This window comes from Hypanus sabinus, chromosome 21 (genome assembly GCF_030144855.1).
Source record: "Hypanus sabinus isolate sHypSab1 chromosome 21, sHypSab1.hap1, whole genome shotgun sequence".
NCBI lineage: Eukaryota > Metazoa > Chordata > Chondrichthyes > Myliobatiformes > Dasyatidae > Hypanus > Hypanus sabinus.
Genome location: NC_082726.1, coordinates 17993515 through 18011009, shown reverse-complemented (window position 1 = coordinate 18011009; position 17495 = coordinate 17993515). Strand labels below are relative to the sequence as shown.

The window sequence follows — 17495 nt, the reverse complement described above, 5'->3', positions numbered from 1 at the left end:
GCCACCATTCAGATAATAATCTGTTTTCCTGTTCTTGCAACCAAAGTGGATAACCTCACATTTATCCACATTAAATTGTATCTGCCATGAATTTGCCCACTCACCTGAACTATCCAAGTCACCCTGCATCCTCTTAGCATCCTCCTCACAGCTAACACCGCCGCCCAGCTTCGTGTCATCCGCAAACTTGGAGATGCTGCATTTAATTCCCTCGTCTAAATCATTAATATATATTGTAAACAACTGAGGTCCCAGCACTGAGCCTTGCGGTACCCCACTAGTCACTGCTTGCCATTCTGAAAAGGTCCCGTTTACTCCCACTCTTTGCTTCCTATCTGCCAACCAGTTCTCTATCCACATCAATACCATACCCCCAATACCATGTGCTTTAAGTTTGCACATTAATCTCCTGTGTGGGACCTTGTCAAAAGCCTTTTGAAAATCTAAATATACCACATCCACTGGCTCCCCCCTATCCACTCTGCTAGTTACATCTTCAAAAAATTCTATAAGATTCGTCAGACATGATTTTCCTTTCACAAATCCATGCTGACTTTTGTCCGATGATTTCACCTCTTTCCAAATGTGCTGTTATCACATCTTTGATAACCAACTCTGGCATTTTCCCCACCACCGATGTCAGGCTAACCGGTCTATAATTCCCCGGTTTCTCTCTCCCTCCTTTTTTAAAAAGTGGGGTTACATTAGCCATCCTACAATCCTCAGGAACTAATCCAGAATCTAAGGAGTTTTGAAAAATTATCACTAATGCATCCACTATTTCTTGGGCTACTTCCTTAAGCACTCTGGGATGCAGACCATCTGGCCCTGGGGATTTATCTGCCCTTAATCCCTTCAATTTATCTAACACCACTTCCCTACTAACATGTATTTCCCTCAGTTCCTCCATCTCACTAGACCCTCGGTCCCTTACTATTTCCAGATTATTTACGTCCTCCTTAGTGAAGATAGAACCAAAGTAGTTATTCAGTTGGTCTGCCATGTCTTTGTTCCCTATGATCAATTCACCTGTTTCTGACTGTAAGGGACCTACATTTGTCTTGACCAATCTTTTTCTTTTCATATATCTATAAAAGCTTTTACAGTCAGTTTTTATGTTCCCTGCCTGCTTTCTCTATTATCTTTTTTCCCTTTCCTAATTAAGCCCTTTGTCCTCCTCTGCTGGTCTCTGAATTTCTCCCAGTCCTCAGGTGTGCTGCTTTTTTTTTTGCTAACTTGTATGTTTCTTCTTTGGACTTGATACTATCCCTAATTTCCCTCGTCAGCCACGGGTGTACTATCTTCCCTGGTTTATTCTTCTGCCAAACTGGGATGAAACATGAGAAGGAATTTCGTTACTCAGAAGGTGATTGAGAGTGTGGAAAAAAACTGCCAGCAGAAGTGGTGGATTTGAGAAATTTGGATAGGTATACATGGAGGGCTATGGTCCAGGCGCAGATCAATGAGACTAAGCAGATTAATAGGTTGGCATGGACTAGTTGGGCCGAAAGGCCCGTTTCTGTGCTGTGAATCTAAACCAGTTCCGATCTTCTTCACAGGTAGCGTACCCACTTCTTGTGCTTACCCGCTAACTAGAACAGTCCTAATGACTCTTTATCTGGACTGCACTGTTATATATTCAAAAATTTAGCAAAATAATTTCCTATAACTTTGTGACCTTGCTGTGCACAAAGACATGTTTTCCTAAGTCACTGTAATTTGTTGTAATCTGAAGCTGTGTTCAGGACCCCAACAAAGTCTGCCTCCCCCTCACTGCACCCCTGGAACTCACTTATGTATTTATTGTAAAATCTGTGTATTTCTCAAAGACGTCACCTTTCCCCTAAATATTTACCTGTGTGGGGCATGATGGCGTACGTGAACTGATGCTGACCCATATCAGCCATGGCATCTGGGGACTTTGGCGATCTCAATCTGCAAACAAAGACAGAATTGTCAACGTAGCTACCGTGCTGGGATCCAAGTGAAGTCCACCTGACTTCTCCATCGCTGCCACGAGCTGGTGATTCCACTTACAGTGCCAGTCCCATGGGCTCCCCATGGGCCCAGCAGGCGTGGCACCCATGCTGTGCCAATGCTGCAGTCCCACTAACCCACCCTGTTTATCACTGATGGGTACGGATTAATGGCAGGACACTGTGTGATACTGGAACATAGAGGTAACTGTACACCAATAAAATTCAATAACCATTTAATCACCTGCTGTTACTAATGTCTGGGGTAAGACCTAAAGACTTGCTCACCCTAAAATAGTCCCCAGGAAACCTGCAAACCTTATCAAATTAGCCACTAATTCATCACTAGTACCTTGCTTCAGATCAGCATCAGGTTTATTATCACCGACACATGTCAGGAAATGTGTTGTTTTTGGCAGTACAGAGCAATACATAAAATTACCATAAGTTACAATAAGAAATATATAATAAATAGCACAAAAAGAGAGCAAAATAGTCTCAGTATATCTTCATAAGGAAAGCCTTTCCAGTGCCTCATGCACCATCTGCCACTGAGGACATGTGTTGATATTGTCTTCCCACACAGTATACATAAGCTGAACGGGAAACGCTTGGGACCTCTCTAAGAACTAAACCAGGACGACTGCCGAATCACAGTCCACAAGTGGTAACAGCCATGGAGGAGTCAATGAGAAGAGTAGACAGAAGTCAGTGATGGTAACATGAAGACAATAGTTATTTGGGGTTTCTCTGGCATGGTACAAATGAGTTTCTGATGAATTTGAGTCCGGTCACCTGTGGAACTAATGATAGTGAAACATCTGGATGGACCCTAAACTGACTGAACTTTATCTCTCATGTTACTGATTAATATACTGGGTAATACAGTGGACCTGTAAAAGCTCCACAAGCTTAGCTACTTAGACAGGCTTAAGAAACTGATCTACTTCTTCTGGGGCGATTATACAAGAGATTCTATTTAGAGAATTCTAATGAAAGAGCTGACACTGTTTGAATTCAGTTGGACAGACTGGGGAAGACTGTGATTTTACACAGCACAGGAACAGCAAGAGCCAGGTCTGCACAGTCCTTTTTCCAGTGACTAGTGAGCCTCCCTGCACTCTGCTCGTCTACTGGATCACGGCTGGGGCGGAGATTAAATCACAGAGAAATGTTTACTACTTGTGATGTCAACCATGAAGATGAGGGGAGGAAGAATATTCATCCCCACATAGATTTTACTGTGCTTGTTCCTCTCCTGAAGGTGGAGTACAGAGATGATATAACAGGGTAAATTACTAGTCCACTTTAGAGAACAGATAACAATGCATCACACCGTTGTCATGTTCCTTTTTCCCACTTCTATAGCAGGGCCATTTTAGTGCCCTTTTCCTACAAGCTCTTGAAGGTGGCCATGAGCGATATGTAGATAATATTTACACAGTGCTGTTGGATGGAGAGCACTGGTTTATGGTGAAGAACAGGACAGGTATTTCTAAGGTGGGATGGTATAAAACTTACAAGTTTTCCATGTGTCATCGATAAGGTGAAGAAGAGGGGAAAGACTTAAAAGGAACCTAAGAGGTAACTTCTTCACACAGAGGGTAGTGGGTATATGGAACAAGCTGTCAGAGGAAAGTGATGAAGTTGGGTACAATTGTGGCATTTAAAAGGCATTTAGATAAGTACATAAAAGGAAAGGGCTCAGAGGGATAGGCACCAAACACAGGTAAACGGTCAGCACAGACAAGCTAGACCAAAGGGCCTGTTTCTGTGATGTGTGCCTTTGTGACTCTACATGCCTCCACATGGGAGAGATTCTCCTCAGGAAAATAACCAAATGGATTTCCATTAGTTTCATGATAATGGATCATTCCAAAAAATACATGATCTAATTAGCTGCCACAGCGGGATTTAAACCCACGTCTCCAGATGGTCCAAATCTCTAGACTATCAGTTCAGTAATTTAATAACCAATCTATCATTTCCCGAACACTCCAGCTGTGAATTTGCACTAGACGAGCAAGCCAGCCTTTCTCTCCAGACATTGACACCTGTTTACCTGTTTCACTGGCAGAAGTTTAAATCTGATTTTTCTAGTTGATCCTCCAGGTCTCTTTCAAGCCTCAGTTTTCAGATGTTTTCAGGGCCAGTTTGCTTTGAATTTATGAGCCAAGTTTTGGGTTCCCCACAGACCAGCACAAATGTGGTCTAATTCTCTTACTAAAATATAGAAGCCCAGTATTTGATACATTGGCCAACAGCGGGTGTGCAAAGAGCTTATGATCATAAGAAAATAGTGTTAAATTTAGAGCCAGTGTTTTTCACATAATCTGCCACAAATCCTCTTAAATGATCCAAGCTGCATTAGCTCCTAACGTTGGTTCAGTGGCTATAGCAAACAAGGAACAGAACGATTGTTCATTAGCTGGTTTTGGGGCAGTGAAGTATGCCAACTATAAACAGGTTCGTCCTTTATAACCATGACTAAACTCAGAAGCAACCCAAAGCACCCTACCAACCCTTTGGCAGTTCCATCCACGAGCAGAAATTAAATCCAGGATTAACTCTGGAGGGCTTTAAAAACCCACCATTTTGCAAAGTAAAATATTTTATTAGATTCTATGACTTAACAGTGAATATTTAGTCGGCTATTTTATAGGTCATATTGTTATGGCCATTTTGGTGGCGATAAATCGGCTTTTCACGGAGTACTTACAGGGAGAGGGTCATTGTGTTGCGATGCACGGAATATCCATACTTGCAGTCATTAAGCAATGCGACGCCAAACCCATGCTCCGACAGATCAGCCCACTTGTGTCCCCAGACCTAGGGAGCAAAGTAACATCGTTTTCGAATTGGAATTGGTTTATTATTAGTCTCATGTATAGTGAAAAGCTTTTCTTTCATACTGTGCATACAGACCAGATCATTACACAGCGCACGGAAGTGGAATATGATAAAACAACAACAATGCAGGATAAAGTGTAAGAGCTATGGAGAACGTGAAGTGCAGGTAAACAGTAAGGTGTAAGATCTTAATGAAGTCAACTGTGAGGTCGTGAGTCCAAGTTTTTGTACTAGGGAACTTATAATAGTCTTATAACAGTGGGGTAGAAGCTGTCCTTGAGGGTGGTGGTGTGTGCTTTCAAGCTTTTGTATCTACTGCCCAACGGGAGAGAAGGGAAAAAGGACTCCGGAATGAGTGGGATCTTTGATTATGCTGGCTGCTTTGTGGAGACAGCAAGAAGTACAGACAGAGTCCATGGAGAGGAAGCTGATTTCTGTGATGTGCTATGTCCACAACTGCAGTTTCTTGTGGTCACATGCAGAGTAATGCATCCAGATAAGATGCTTTCTATGATGCTTTGATAAAAATTTGCTGCTACGCTCCCAAATCCACTAAAATGAAGCTTCTCTCTTTCAGTAAGTGAAAAGTTAAAAAAAAAAATACTGTAGATGCTAGAAATCCTAAATAAAATAGAATTTGCTGGAAACATTCAGAAGATCTGACAATATTGTTAATGTTTCAGGACTGAGACCTTTTCTGGACTGGATTATCAAAGAGATATCAGAATTCATTTGATAATTCTTTGTGACGCTGCTGGGATTGATTTGCTCCATTAGGGGTGTTTTCTAAATGCAATTTGTTACAAAAATGCTTACTTTTAAATTTAAAAAGAAGTATTTTGATTCAAAGCAGTTGAGGCAAGATTGTGAAAAGTGATTCAGAAAAGTTGATGGCTCTAACTGTGACAGACCTAGGCAACAGTAGATATGGTCATGAACCCAGGATACATGCGAGTCAGTTCAGTTGAACTAACGCTAACTTACACTGGCACATCAATAATTCCTCCCCAAGGATGACATTAGGTCTTGGTGGGTCAACGTAAATGTCTTGGAAAAACACTGGCAGGAATAGTGACGAAAGGTGGTCAGCCCCAGTAATAATGCATAAGCACTGAGCTTTGTCTTCATCCTGTTCATTCCATGCAGCCTTCGTGTACTGACCAAGCACTGGGCCTGTGTTATCTGGAGATCTGCAACTCGACAGTGATTGAGGAGGAGGAGGAAATAATTCACTTTAGATGTGCCTGACTGAGTAATTCATGTCCAGAATGGTGAGAAAACTAACTGCAGAGGAAAGAAATGAGGCACAGCACCTCCGCACACATTCAGCCTGGCAGCCTATCATACGTTGACAGCCCAGTGGCTCAGACGATGAGCATGATGTACGAAAACATTGATCTAACAGACAACAAAACATCCACCTCCCACTGTTTTCACCATAGGACGCAAAAAGCACGAAGATCTCCAGTGGATTTGGACTTTTCTGATAGGTGTTAGAAGCCAAAGCTTTTTAGCCAAAGTGTTTATTGCCTCTCTCCCCACTTCCTCTGCCAAAATACATTACACTGTTTGTAACTCTCAGCACTTTGCAGCCTACAGTAGTTCAATCTTTCAAGAATAATTGCACATAATTTATCAAGCTAAAGTGCACATTACAGAGCAACCTTATAGAGATTAGTCACTTCCAAAGGATTCACAGTTCACGCACAATACAGTAACTTATGAATTGAAACCTTTTAAAACCTCAACATTGCTAGAATTGAGACAGAATAGATTGGGAATGCAGGATTGACTGAGTAAACCCCAGGAAGGTCAGCAGAGTAGGAGAACTCTGGGAAACTATAATTGCACCATGCACTCAGTAACTATAAATAGTCAGAAAGCACTACAGCATAGACACCTCAGCCCAGCTCGTCTGAGCCATACAATTATTCTGCCTGGACCCATCAAGCATACCCCTCCCATTCATGCACCTATCCAAATTTCTCCCAAATGTTGAAATCTAACCCACATCCACAACTTCCACTGGCAGTTCGTTCCACACTCTCACCTTCTGAGTGAAGTTCCCCCTAAACATTTCACCTTTCACCCTCAACCCATGACCTCTAATTCTAGTCTCACCCAACCTCAGTGAAAAAAAGCCTGCTTGCATTTACTCTATCTATACCCCTCAATTCTGTACACCCTTATCAATCACCCCTCATTCTCCTAAGCTTTAGGGAATAAAGTCCTAATCTATTCAGTTTTTCACTATAACTCAGGTCCTCAAATCCTGGCAACATCCTTGTAATTTGTGTCCGCACTCTTCCAATCTTAGTGACATCTTTCCTTTAGGTGGTGATCAGACTGCACACAATAATCCAAATTAGGGCTCACCAATGTCTTATACAACTTCAACATAACATCCCAACTCTTGTACTCAGTACTTTGATTTATGAAGGCCAATGTATCAAAAGCTTTCTTTATGACCCTGTCTACCTGTGATGCCCCTTCATAAGAATTATGGATCTGTATTCAAAGGTACAAAGATTCACTTATTATCAAAGTACACAGCTGCAAGAAAAGGTTTATGAACCCTTTGCAATTTACCAGGTTTTCTGCATTTATTACTCATAAAATGTGGTCTGATCTTCATCTAAGTCACAATAATAGACAAACAGAATCTGCTTAAGCTAATAGTGCACAAACAATTGTACTTCTCATCAATACTGAATACACCATTTAAACAATCACAATCTAGATTCAAAAAGTATGTGAACCTCTAGGGTAATGTCTTCTATAAAAGGAGTCAGCTGTTCCAATCAATGAGATGAGATTGGAGGTGTGGGTTGTAGAGATGCCTGCCCTATAAAAAAGACATACAAGATCAGGTTACTGACAGAACCGGCTCTTCTCAAGAAAGGTTAGTTTACGTGCACCATGCCTCGATCAAAACAACCTTCAGGGGACCTTAGAAGAATTGTAGAGATAACATCAAGCTGGAAAAGCCTACGAAAGCATTTCTAAAGACTGAAATGTTCATCAGTCCACAGTAAGAGAAATTGTCTACAAATGGAGGAAATTCAGTACTGTTACCACTCCCTAGGAGTGGGCATCCTGCCAAGATCACACTAAGAGCTCAACGTGCAATGCTGAAGAAGATGGAAAAAGAACCCAAAGGCAACAGCAAAAGACCTGCAGAAATCTCTAGAACTTGTTAAAGTCTCTGTTCATATAAGAAAAACACCGAACAAGAATGATATTCATGAAAGGACACCACTGCTCTCCAAAAAAAAAACATTGCTGCATATTTCAAGTTTGCAAAAGACCACCTGGGTGTTCCACCACACTTCTGGGACAATGTTCTGTGGACAGATGAGACAAAAGTTGAACTTTCTGGCAGAAATGCACACTACTATGTTTGGAGGAAAAAGGGCACTGCAAGCCAACACCAAAAGTTTACCCAACTGTGTGAAGCATGGTGGAAGGAGTGTCATGGTTTGGAGCTGCTTTGCTGCCTCGGGGCCTAGACAACTTGTAATCATTGAGGGAACAATGAATTCAAAATTGTATCAGGACATTTTACAGGAGAATGTTAGGGTAGAGGTCCGTCACCTGAAACTTAATAAGTTGGATGATGCAACAAGACAATAATCTGAAACACAAGAGTAAATCAACAACAATGCTCTAAAAAGGAGAAAATTCATGTTTTGGAATGGCCAAGTCAGAGTCCAGACTTTAACCCAATTGAGATGCTGTGGCATGACCTTAAGAGTGCTGTTCATGCAAAGCTTCCCAGAAATATTGGTGAACTGAAACAGTTTTGTATGGTGGAATGGTCTAAAATTCCTCCTTACTTTTGTGCAACTCTGATCAGCAGCCACAGGAAACGTTTGATGCGGGTTATTGCTTCTAAAGAAGGTTCTACCAGTTATTAAGTACAAGGGTTCACATACATTTTGCAGCTTAGACTGTGAATGATTAAACAATGTGTTCAATAAAGACATGAAAAGTACAATTATTTGCGTGTTATTAGTTTAGGCAGATTGTGTTAGTCTATAATTGTGACTTAGATGAAGATCAGACCACATCTAATGAGTCAATAATGCAGAAAACCAGGTAATTACAAAGCATTCACAAACTTTCTCTTGCAACTGTATATGCCTTGTACAACTCTGTGATTCATCTTTTCCAGATAGCCACAAAATAAAGAAAACCATGGGTCAGTTTAAAGAGCAACGGCAAACCCACCCCCTGCACAAAAAAGAATGGCAACACAATCATCAACCCCCCCAACCCACTCTCCCCCACACAAAACTCAAGAACATCCACCCCTGCCCAAACCGCTCCCCTCGCAGAACAAAACAAGAAAGAAAGAATGGGCAAAAACACAACATATAAAAACCATAGGACTGAAAAAGTCCAATTCCATACATGCTAACATCCCCCAACATCATCAGAGATACCCCTCAAGCACAAAGGTGCCACACACCAATATTTCCAGATCCTTCTGTTCTACTGCACTCCACAGTGCCCTAGCACTGACCATGGAAGACTTATCCCGGTTTGTCCTCACAAAGTACAACACCTCACACTTGTCTACATTAAATTTTACCTGACATTTCTTAGGCCGTTTTTCCAGCTGATCCAGATCCCGCTGCAGGTTTTAATAGCCTCCTTCACTGTGCAGTACACCCTCAATCTTAGTAACATTTGCAAATTTGCTGATACAGTTGACCATATTATCATGCAAAATGTTGGCATGGATGCCAAACAATAATGGACACAGCACTGATCCCCGTGGCACACCACTAGTTACAGGCCTCCAGTCAGAGAGGTAAGCATCTACTACGACTCTCTGGCTTCCCTGTAAAGCCAATGTCTAATCCAATTTACTACCTCAATGCCAAGTGACTGAACCTTCTTGACCAACCTCCCATGTGGGACCTTGTCAAAGGCCCTGCTAAAGTCCATATAGACAACATCCACTGCCCTAACTTCATCAACTTTCCTCATAACATCCTTGAAAAACTCTTACTTAGACACAGCCGTACATGCATAAACTCATGTTGACTAACCCTCATCAGTCTGTCTATCCAAAAACTTGTAATATGTGGTCCCTTACAATAACTTCCAATAACTTACTCACTACTGATGTCAATCTCACCAGCCTACTTTAAAAACAAATGCATTATGACAGAAGCAAATAAGGTTTCCTTTAACTACTTTGGAGAAAAGGCAGGAGTTGGGACAGGATGTAAAGAATATGAAGAAATGCTTCATGACACACTGCTAAACAATTCAAAAGCAACATGCTGCTGCTGTTGGAAACTGGAAATAAAACTGAAACTGCTGGAAATACTCAGCTGGTCAGGCAGTGCCCACAGGGAGCTGAAAACATGCTGAGCAGAAAAGTTATCGGTTTCTCTCTCCTGCAGAATCTAGTGGGAGGTGACGGAAATATGGGGAGAATATTTCCAAAATGGGATTAGTATAAAATATGTGCAAATAAGTGCATGATAGTCGGCATGGACTGAGTGGGCTGAAAGGCTTCATTCCATGACTCTATCGCTGCTAGGTATTTTCAGAAAGTAAAAACCAAACTAAAAGACCGGAGATGCTGCAAATCTGAAATAAAAACAGGAAATGCTATAAATACTCAGCAAATCAGGCAGCATTTGTCGGAAGAGAAACAAGAGTCAAAGATTCAGGCCACTGAATCGGGAACTTCCTCAGAACTGGGAAGAAAAGAAGCTTGTTATGCTGCAAGAAGAGTGGGGTAAGACTGGGTGACAAGGGATGAGCTGTAAACAAAGGTGATCTGGACACTGGGTGAATGGAAGCACAGAGAGAGAGAGAGAGAATGTAGACTAAAGAATGTAAGGGTGTGAAACGTGGGCAGTAGTTTAGGCTCCACACCCAAAGGGGACAGTAAAAAGAAAACAAAAGCTGGGCCAATATCACAGACAGCAATAGAGAAATAAAATTACCTTAAGTTGTAGTATTTAGTTTTAAATCCACAAAGTTACGATGCCCAGATGGAAAATGGGGTACAGATACTCAAGCATGCCTTAGGCCTGACTGTGACGGAGCAGAAGACCACAGACTGATAGGTTGGAGAAGGAGTGGGATGGAAAATTAAAGTGTTAGAGAATGGGAAGCTCAGAGGGGCCTTTACAAATTAAACACAAGTGTTTCCTGAAGCGGTCACCCAACCTCAGTTCCAAAGCATACTGAATTTTTGAGCTTTTTTCTCTTCTGTTTAATGTGGGGAGTGTGCACAAGGGAGTTGCGTTACATCGGTACCTCAAAACGTGCCCAGTCCCACGAAGTGTTGCGGTGCGTCGGACGCTGAAGGTGTCCAAACTGGATTTCATAGGTGGCATTGGGACTGTGCACTGTTGTGGGGAACTCCACCTTCAGAAACTTGTGTGTTTCATGCCATTCAACCTACACAGAGAAACACTGCTTAGTGCAATACACAAGCTAGCTGAAAGTTCTCGATTCCCTTTATCTGCTCACCTCAGTTTTAAACTTAATGTAGGGACAGCAGGCATCCAGTATGATTTCTTGACGAATCTTGCTGGTCTCGCTGATACGGATGGAGTGCCTTATACTTCCCCTGACCCCACCTGAGCACACGACCTCTGGAGGTTGCAGAACTTGGACGATAGGTTTCCTAATGAGCAAACATTACAGTGCCAGTTCAGTTGTACCAAGCATCAATACCACCCAAGTTCAAACGAAGGCATTGTCATGTGGGACAGTAACACTTTGACTGATGAATAAGCAAAATATGGCTTCCCGAAATGACACCACAGTCAATTCAGGTTTCCCGGTGCTGTACTGATAGGGGTACGTGCTGCCTTTTGAGTGAGAGAATAAAACCAGGGTCTATTTGTCTTCCCAGCTGAAGGCAAAGTATCCCTTGCCATGATATGAAGGACAGGACAGATCTCTATCTATTCCTCGATGGCCACTAAAAGGATTATCTAGACATCATCATCTCATTGTTTACAGTTCATTGCTGGGGGGAGAAAAATAGCTGCAAGCTTTATACATTACAACTGAGGCAGCATGTTGCAAGTTCCTTACTGTATGTAAACAGCTCCAAGGTACCTCGGGATTGTAAGTGTATCAATTGTTAGGCTATACTGTGATGGTGGACTGGCCTTTTATACTTAGTCAGTATTGGTCCTTGTAAAATTACCTGGAAGGGGAAAGATCTAAATCTGACCTTGATTAATTGGTCAATATTACTACTTCTCTGGAGAGAGTGTGTGAGTTAGTGACTGAAGCACAACAGCTCTGAGAACATAACAATGTTTATCTGCAACAGGTACAAAACAGCAATGATGATGATCTGACTGTTGGGTGGGGGATGTGTGGAGAATACAGTACAATTCAGAAAAGAAAGTGCCAAACTTTCACATTCCAGGGAAAATACTAACTATTTTATGTTACAGACAAATTACAATATTTTAATTTTGTTAGAAAGCACCTTCTGTTAACCATTATCAAATATGTCTATAATTTTATGGGAGTTTTTTTTCCAATTTTATCAGTCTAACTACTCACAAAGGCACGGTGACCAAATGCCAAATGTGATCAGAAGAATTTTAGAACTAAATTACCAAAAAAAAACTGGGTTTCACTGGATTCAACAAATAAACTTCCCTAGAACTCTGGGGAGGTGCAGAAATTGGACAGCGGGAATAAAATATGCAAAGGTTTCTTTCTCAATTGCTTTTGCTGCCTCAGTGATAACAAGCTTTCTCTTAAGGGAAATTATTTAATATTGTAACAATCAGAGCAGTAGAGTATTTTAAATGAGTCACAGCAATCAGGTGATGAGTGGAGGGAGACAAGCCTTCAGTCCTGACCTCCGGAGCTGCCACTATCAGGTTTGCATGTCCTTTCAGTGATGCCCTGTGGGGGTTTCCTCTGGGAGTTCCAGGTTCCTTCCACGGCCCAGACAGGGTTAATTGGCTACAGTAAATTGCCCCTGGTCTATGTAGGGCTGGTTAAAGGGCATAAGAGAGACAGAGAGAGCAAGCGAGCGAGTGAGGGACAGCACGAGAGAAGGAAAGCGAAAGACAGAGAGGGAGACAGAGTGTGAGAGAGAGAGCACGAGAAGGAGTGATGGGGCGGAGGAGCAGGAGGGGGGAAGAGGGGGGCAGAGAGATGGGGTGCAGTGAGAGGGGGGCAGCAAGTGGAGTAGAGATAGTGGGGGTAGGGAGAGAGTGGGGGGTAGGAGTGAGTGGGGGTAAGGAGAGAGTGGGGGTAAGGAGAGAGTGGGGGTAAGGAGAGAGTGGGGGTAAGGAGAGAGTGGGGGTAAGGAGAGAGTGGGGGTAAGGAGAGAGTGGGGGTAAGGAGAGAGTGGGGGTAAGGAGAGAGTGGGGGTACAGAGACAAGACACATGGGGAGAGGGAGGGGAGGGGGAGAGGCAGACAGAGGCAGACTGACAGGGAGAGAGAGGCAAACAGACAGATAGACAGAGAGAGACAAGAGACAGAGAGACGGAGAAATAAATGGAAGAATTACTTCAGGAGCCAGAATGGACTTGATGAGCTGAATGCTCCTTTCAACGTCACAAGGAGATATACAACTGTACAGTTGTTTAGTTGGAGCCATAGAGAAAATTACCCAAGTACTGCTCTGACAAGTTGCTAATTGCCAAAGAAACATGGAAAGAAAGAACAATCCCATGAGAGTCAGACTGAGATTCGTCCGATCTTCATAAAGATCATCACTGCCCAGCTCACCACTCATGTCACTTTGTAGCTCTTTGCAGAATAACATCACAACCGTTTTTTCCAGCTTTGGTACACAACTTCTCCTTGGTGTGCCAGAGGAATGCGTGATCTATACAAGTTAATGCAGATTGTCAGGGGAACTTTACCTTGTCTCTAGATGATAATCCATGACATCCCATGCATCCCAGTACAACGGGATGTCATCAAACAGCACAAATTGGTTGCCATAGCTGCCCTCAGGAAGTGTTTCCCTGCAAATGCAACATAATAATCCATGAAGGACGTGGATGATGAACATCACAAGTTCATGATCACAGAACCAGATCAGTACAGGAGTAGGGAGTGGGAGAGAACAGATACGGATCCCATCTTTAATATTTTAATCCACTCTTATTCCAAATCTGAGGTTTGGGTAAAATACATTCACCACCCAAAAGATCTGTGGAAGGTCAGTCGCTGAGTATATTTGAGCCAGAGGTTTCTAGATTTTTGGATACTAAAAGAATCAAGGGATATGGGGTTAGTGCAGGAAAGGTGACAGATCAGCTACGATTTTTCTGAATGATACAATAGCCAATCAGGGCCTACAACTGTATCCATTTCTTAGAGCAATCTTTTTAGTCTGAGTTACTCAAAAACATTCCAAAGTTCAAAGTAAATTCTATAATCAAAATATTACTATGTATAACCCTGAGATTCATTTTCTTGTGGGCATCCTCAACAAATCTATAGAATCACACACAAAATGCTGGAGGAACTCGGCAGGCCTATAGAATAGTAACTATAACAGGGATTGATGAAAGATCAACTAGAGTGCAAATGCAAATATAAATAAATAGCAAAAAGTAACAAGAACATGAGATAATGCGATAAAGAATCCTTAGAGTGAGATGACTGGTTGTGAGAACATCTCAATGATGGGGCAAGTGAGTGTAGTCATCCCCTTTTGTTCAAGAGCATGATGGTTGAGGGGTAGTAACTGTTCTTGAACCTGGTGATATGAGTTCTGAGGTTTTTGTACCTTCTACCTGATGGCAACAGTGAGAAGAGAGCTTGACATTGGATTTGATACTGAATAGTATGATTTTATTTCATGAAAAAAACAGGTGGTTTTCCCTTATTCTCCCAAATTCTGAATATTTAAACCATCTGTATAGTGACTAATTCTCTACTCACTATGCTTCACGGATGAATGATTGGGGTAAGAATGGAGTCAACAAATGCCCACTGCCTGCATCATTGCTTTTGAAATAAACAAGGTTTACGTCTCTAGCTCCCAGAACTTCGATTTCCTGAAGTTCTCTCATAAATGTTAAAAACTTTTTGAATGGTAGAAACTGGTTGTGATTGCAATCTTTTATTATTTCAACTGCAGTCACAATTTATTCTTCACAGTGGCTTATCACAATAATAAAATATAAATCCCTGCACGGTTCATGCTCAGCTTAATGTGTCGTCTCTGTGAGGCACCTTTTCAGGGCAAATAGAATGAAATGCAACACTTTGTTAATGCGTTTGAATGACTCGAGTTGGACCACTATTAGTTTCAGTTCTTGTACTCTTCAGAGATGTATTTTTAAAAGAAACACACACTTTGGAACTGTTTTTCCAGGTTATCATGTAGACTAATTAATGAAGGACAACAAATAGAGAGCTGCAGTTTACAGCATTAACATTAAATCAGAATCCGTGTGTTGATCTATGCACAACTCTAGATCAGGTTTCATTATTGATCACAGCCTATGCTCAATTTTTATTAAGCATCAATATAAATGAAATATAGATTTGAAGAGAATACCTGTTGATTAAAATACTTGTTTTACTACTCAACAGAGATTAAAAATTTCAAGTCAAGTCCATTGGATATCAGTGAAAATGGAAATACAATGATTTTATTTAAAATCAAAACAACAATAACTTCATGCTCATTATAAAGCCCACCCCTGCATTTAGTGTGGCTATGCAAGGTTAAGATTAACCTAGGTACAGATATCCAGCTTGCTGAACAATTCTTGACAGACCAATGCCTCCAGAACCAATCTGTTATGATCTGAGGGGCAGTGAGTGTTCACAGTGGCAGTAATTCAAAAAAATACCACTTGTTCCCACCTGCAGTACCGAAGTTTTGTCAAGGATTTCTGCAACAAAACTTTCTAGGCATAAATATTTCACAAGAATGAGAGAGGATCTACTGAGACATACAAGACTATTTCCTCACATAAGGAAGTTTATAACTAGGGAGTAGAGGCTCTGGATAAAGGGTCTGACATTCAGAATTGATACAGGAAGAATTTTCTTTATTCAAAAAGGTGAGTGGTCAGTTGCAGGCTGGTACTGCTAGATATTTTTTTTTATAAACACAATCAAGGAATGGCAGGGGTGGTGTAGAAAACCCCCGGTCTTATTCAATGGTGAAATGTTTCAAAGAGGCAGGCTTACGATCTGTTCCTGCTTTTAACCCTTTTGCTCTAGTGTCTGGAGCAATTCTGATGTGGGGTAACATGCTGCAAATTTCATGGAATTTTCTCAGAGAACTAATGGCACAAACTTTTAGGAAATTCCTGGCTAACATGAAATCAAAATATGGGAGATATTTCAAGCATAGTTTACAGAATAATGAAATAATTTCATTTGGCCTTTATCTCCATGGCTAATAATTTGTAACAAATAGTTTACCTTTTGTAAAGTAAATGTAAAAGTGATATCATACGGCCTAATGCATCAAATTCAACTCGGAGAATTCCATTCTCCATGGTTATGGAACCATCTCCCTGCAACGTGAACAAACATCCACTGAAATAAACACAAAATACCTACAGGAGGGAGGAATGAAGGGTGAGGAGCACAAGGAGAAAGACAGAGTGGGAAGAGGAGAAAGCATGCACGAAAACACGAGTTGCAAGAGCAACAAGAACTCATACAAGAACTGATATCGGGGTAGCCCATGAACTTGAGATTGTGAATGATTTAATGGATGACATCAATTCCATTTTCCATCTGACCCCATAACCTTAACCCCTGCAGCCCAAAAACTCCAGCAATCTCTTTAGGTTTTATGTACTTAATGATCCAGCATTCAAAAGATTCAAACCTGTAGAATGAAGGCCCATCAGCTCCAAGAGATTCCCACATCTTTAGTTCAATAACTTTACCCTGTATTTGTTTCACTTGTGATAATGGACATTATAAGACCCTCGCTTTTAAACTGTTCACACAGATTTTGAGAGAGGTGAACTGGATTGACAAGAAGGCAAAAGGGGAGGCTGTGAATAAAGGAAATATAGAGTATCTCTACCCTGTAGTAACCAACCATCTGAAAGCATGTCAAAAAAAAAAGTGGAATTGACAAGATATGACCAGAGGGTTTAAAAACCTGGGTAACTTCTCTTTTTTCATGTACTTATACACACGTTTATAATGAATTAAATTCAAAATCATAGAATCAAATAACACGAAAATACCCCTTTGACAGAGTTTACACAAACCACCCATTTGCATTAATCGTACAATATCCAATTTCAATCATCCCTGTAATTTAAGTGATCTTCTCCCAGTTTCCGTCACTCACTACACCAGGGGCCATTTACAGCAGCCAATTAAGCTACAACCCTGTGTATCTTTGCGCTGTGGGAGGAAACCAAAGCACCTGGAGGAAAACCATAGAGTGGTAGGAATGTGCAAACCCTGCACAGACAGCCGTTGAGGGCGGCATCAAACATAGATCACTGGAGCTGAGGGGCAGGAACTCTGATCACTGTACCTTTGAGCTCTCTCCTTCATAATTACTCCTATTCTCCACTTTCTTTCTATCAGCACTATACTTTGCTAGTTCATGGAAGTCGTCCAACCCTTAAGCTACCCACTGGCTTTGTCTCTGCACCCCCTAAACATAATTCTTCTTCAATTAGTCATGGACAAGGAGCTTTAACAGGGT

At 41.5% G+C, this 17495-nt stretch overlaps 1 protein-coding gene across 1 annotated transcript in view; it reads right to left on the bottom strand.

Moving 5' to 3' along the window:
* The window catches only part of man2c1 (mannosidase, alpha, class 2C, member 1), a 124563-nt gene that overhangs the window by 8131 nt on the left and 98937 nt on the right, over window positions 1–17495 (bottom strand). The window contains exons 18-23 of the mRNA XM_059946069.1: window positions 16238–16332; window positions 13708–13812; window positions 11328–11484; window positions 11112–11255; window positions 4696–4805; window positions 1856–1935 (exon numbers count right to left, since the gene is read on the bottom strand). Coding sequence (XP_059802052.1) covers window positions 1856–1935; window positions 4696–4805; window positions 11112–11255; window positions 11328–11484; window positions 13708–13812; window positions 16238–16332 — 691 coding nt within the window. The remainder of the gene's footprint in view (window positions 1–1855; window positions 1936–4695; window positions 4806–11111; window positions 11256–11327; window positions 11485–13707; window positions 13813–16237; window positions 16333–17495) is intronic.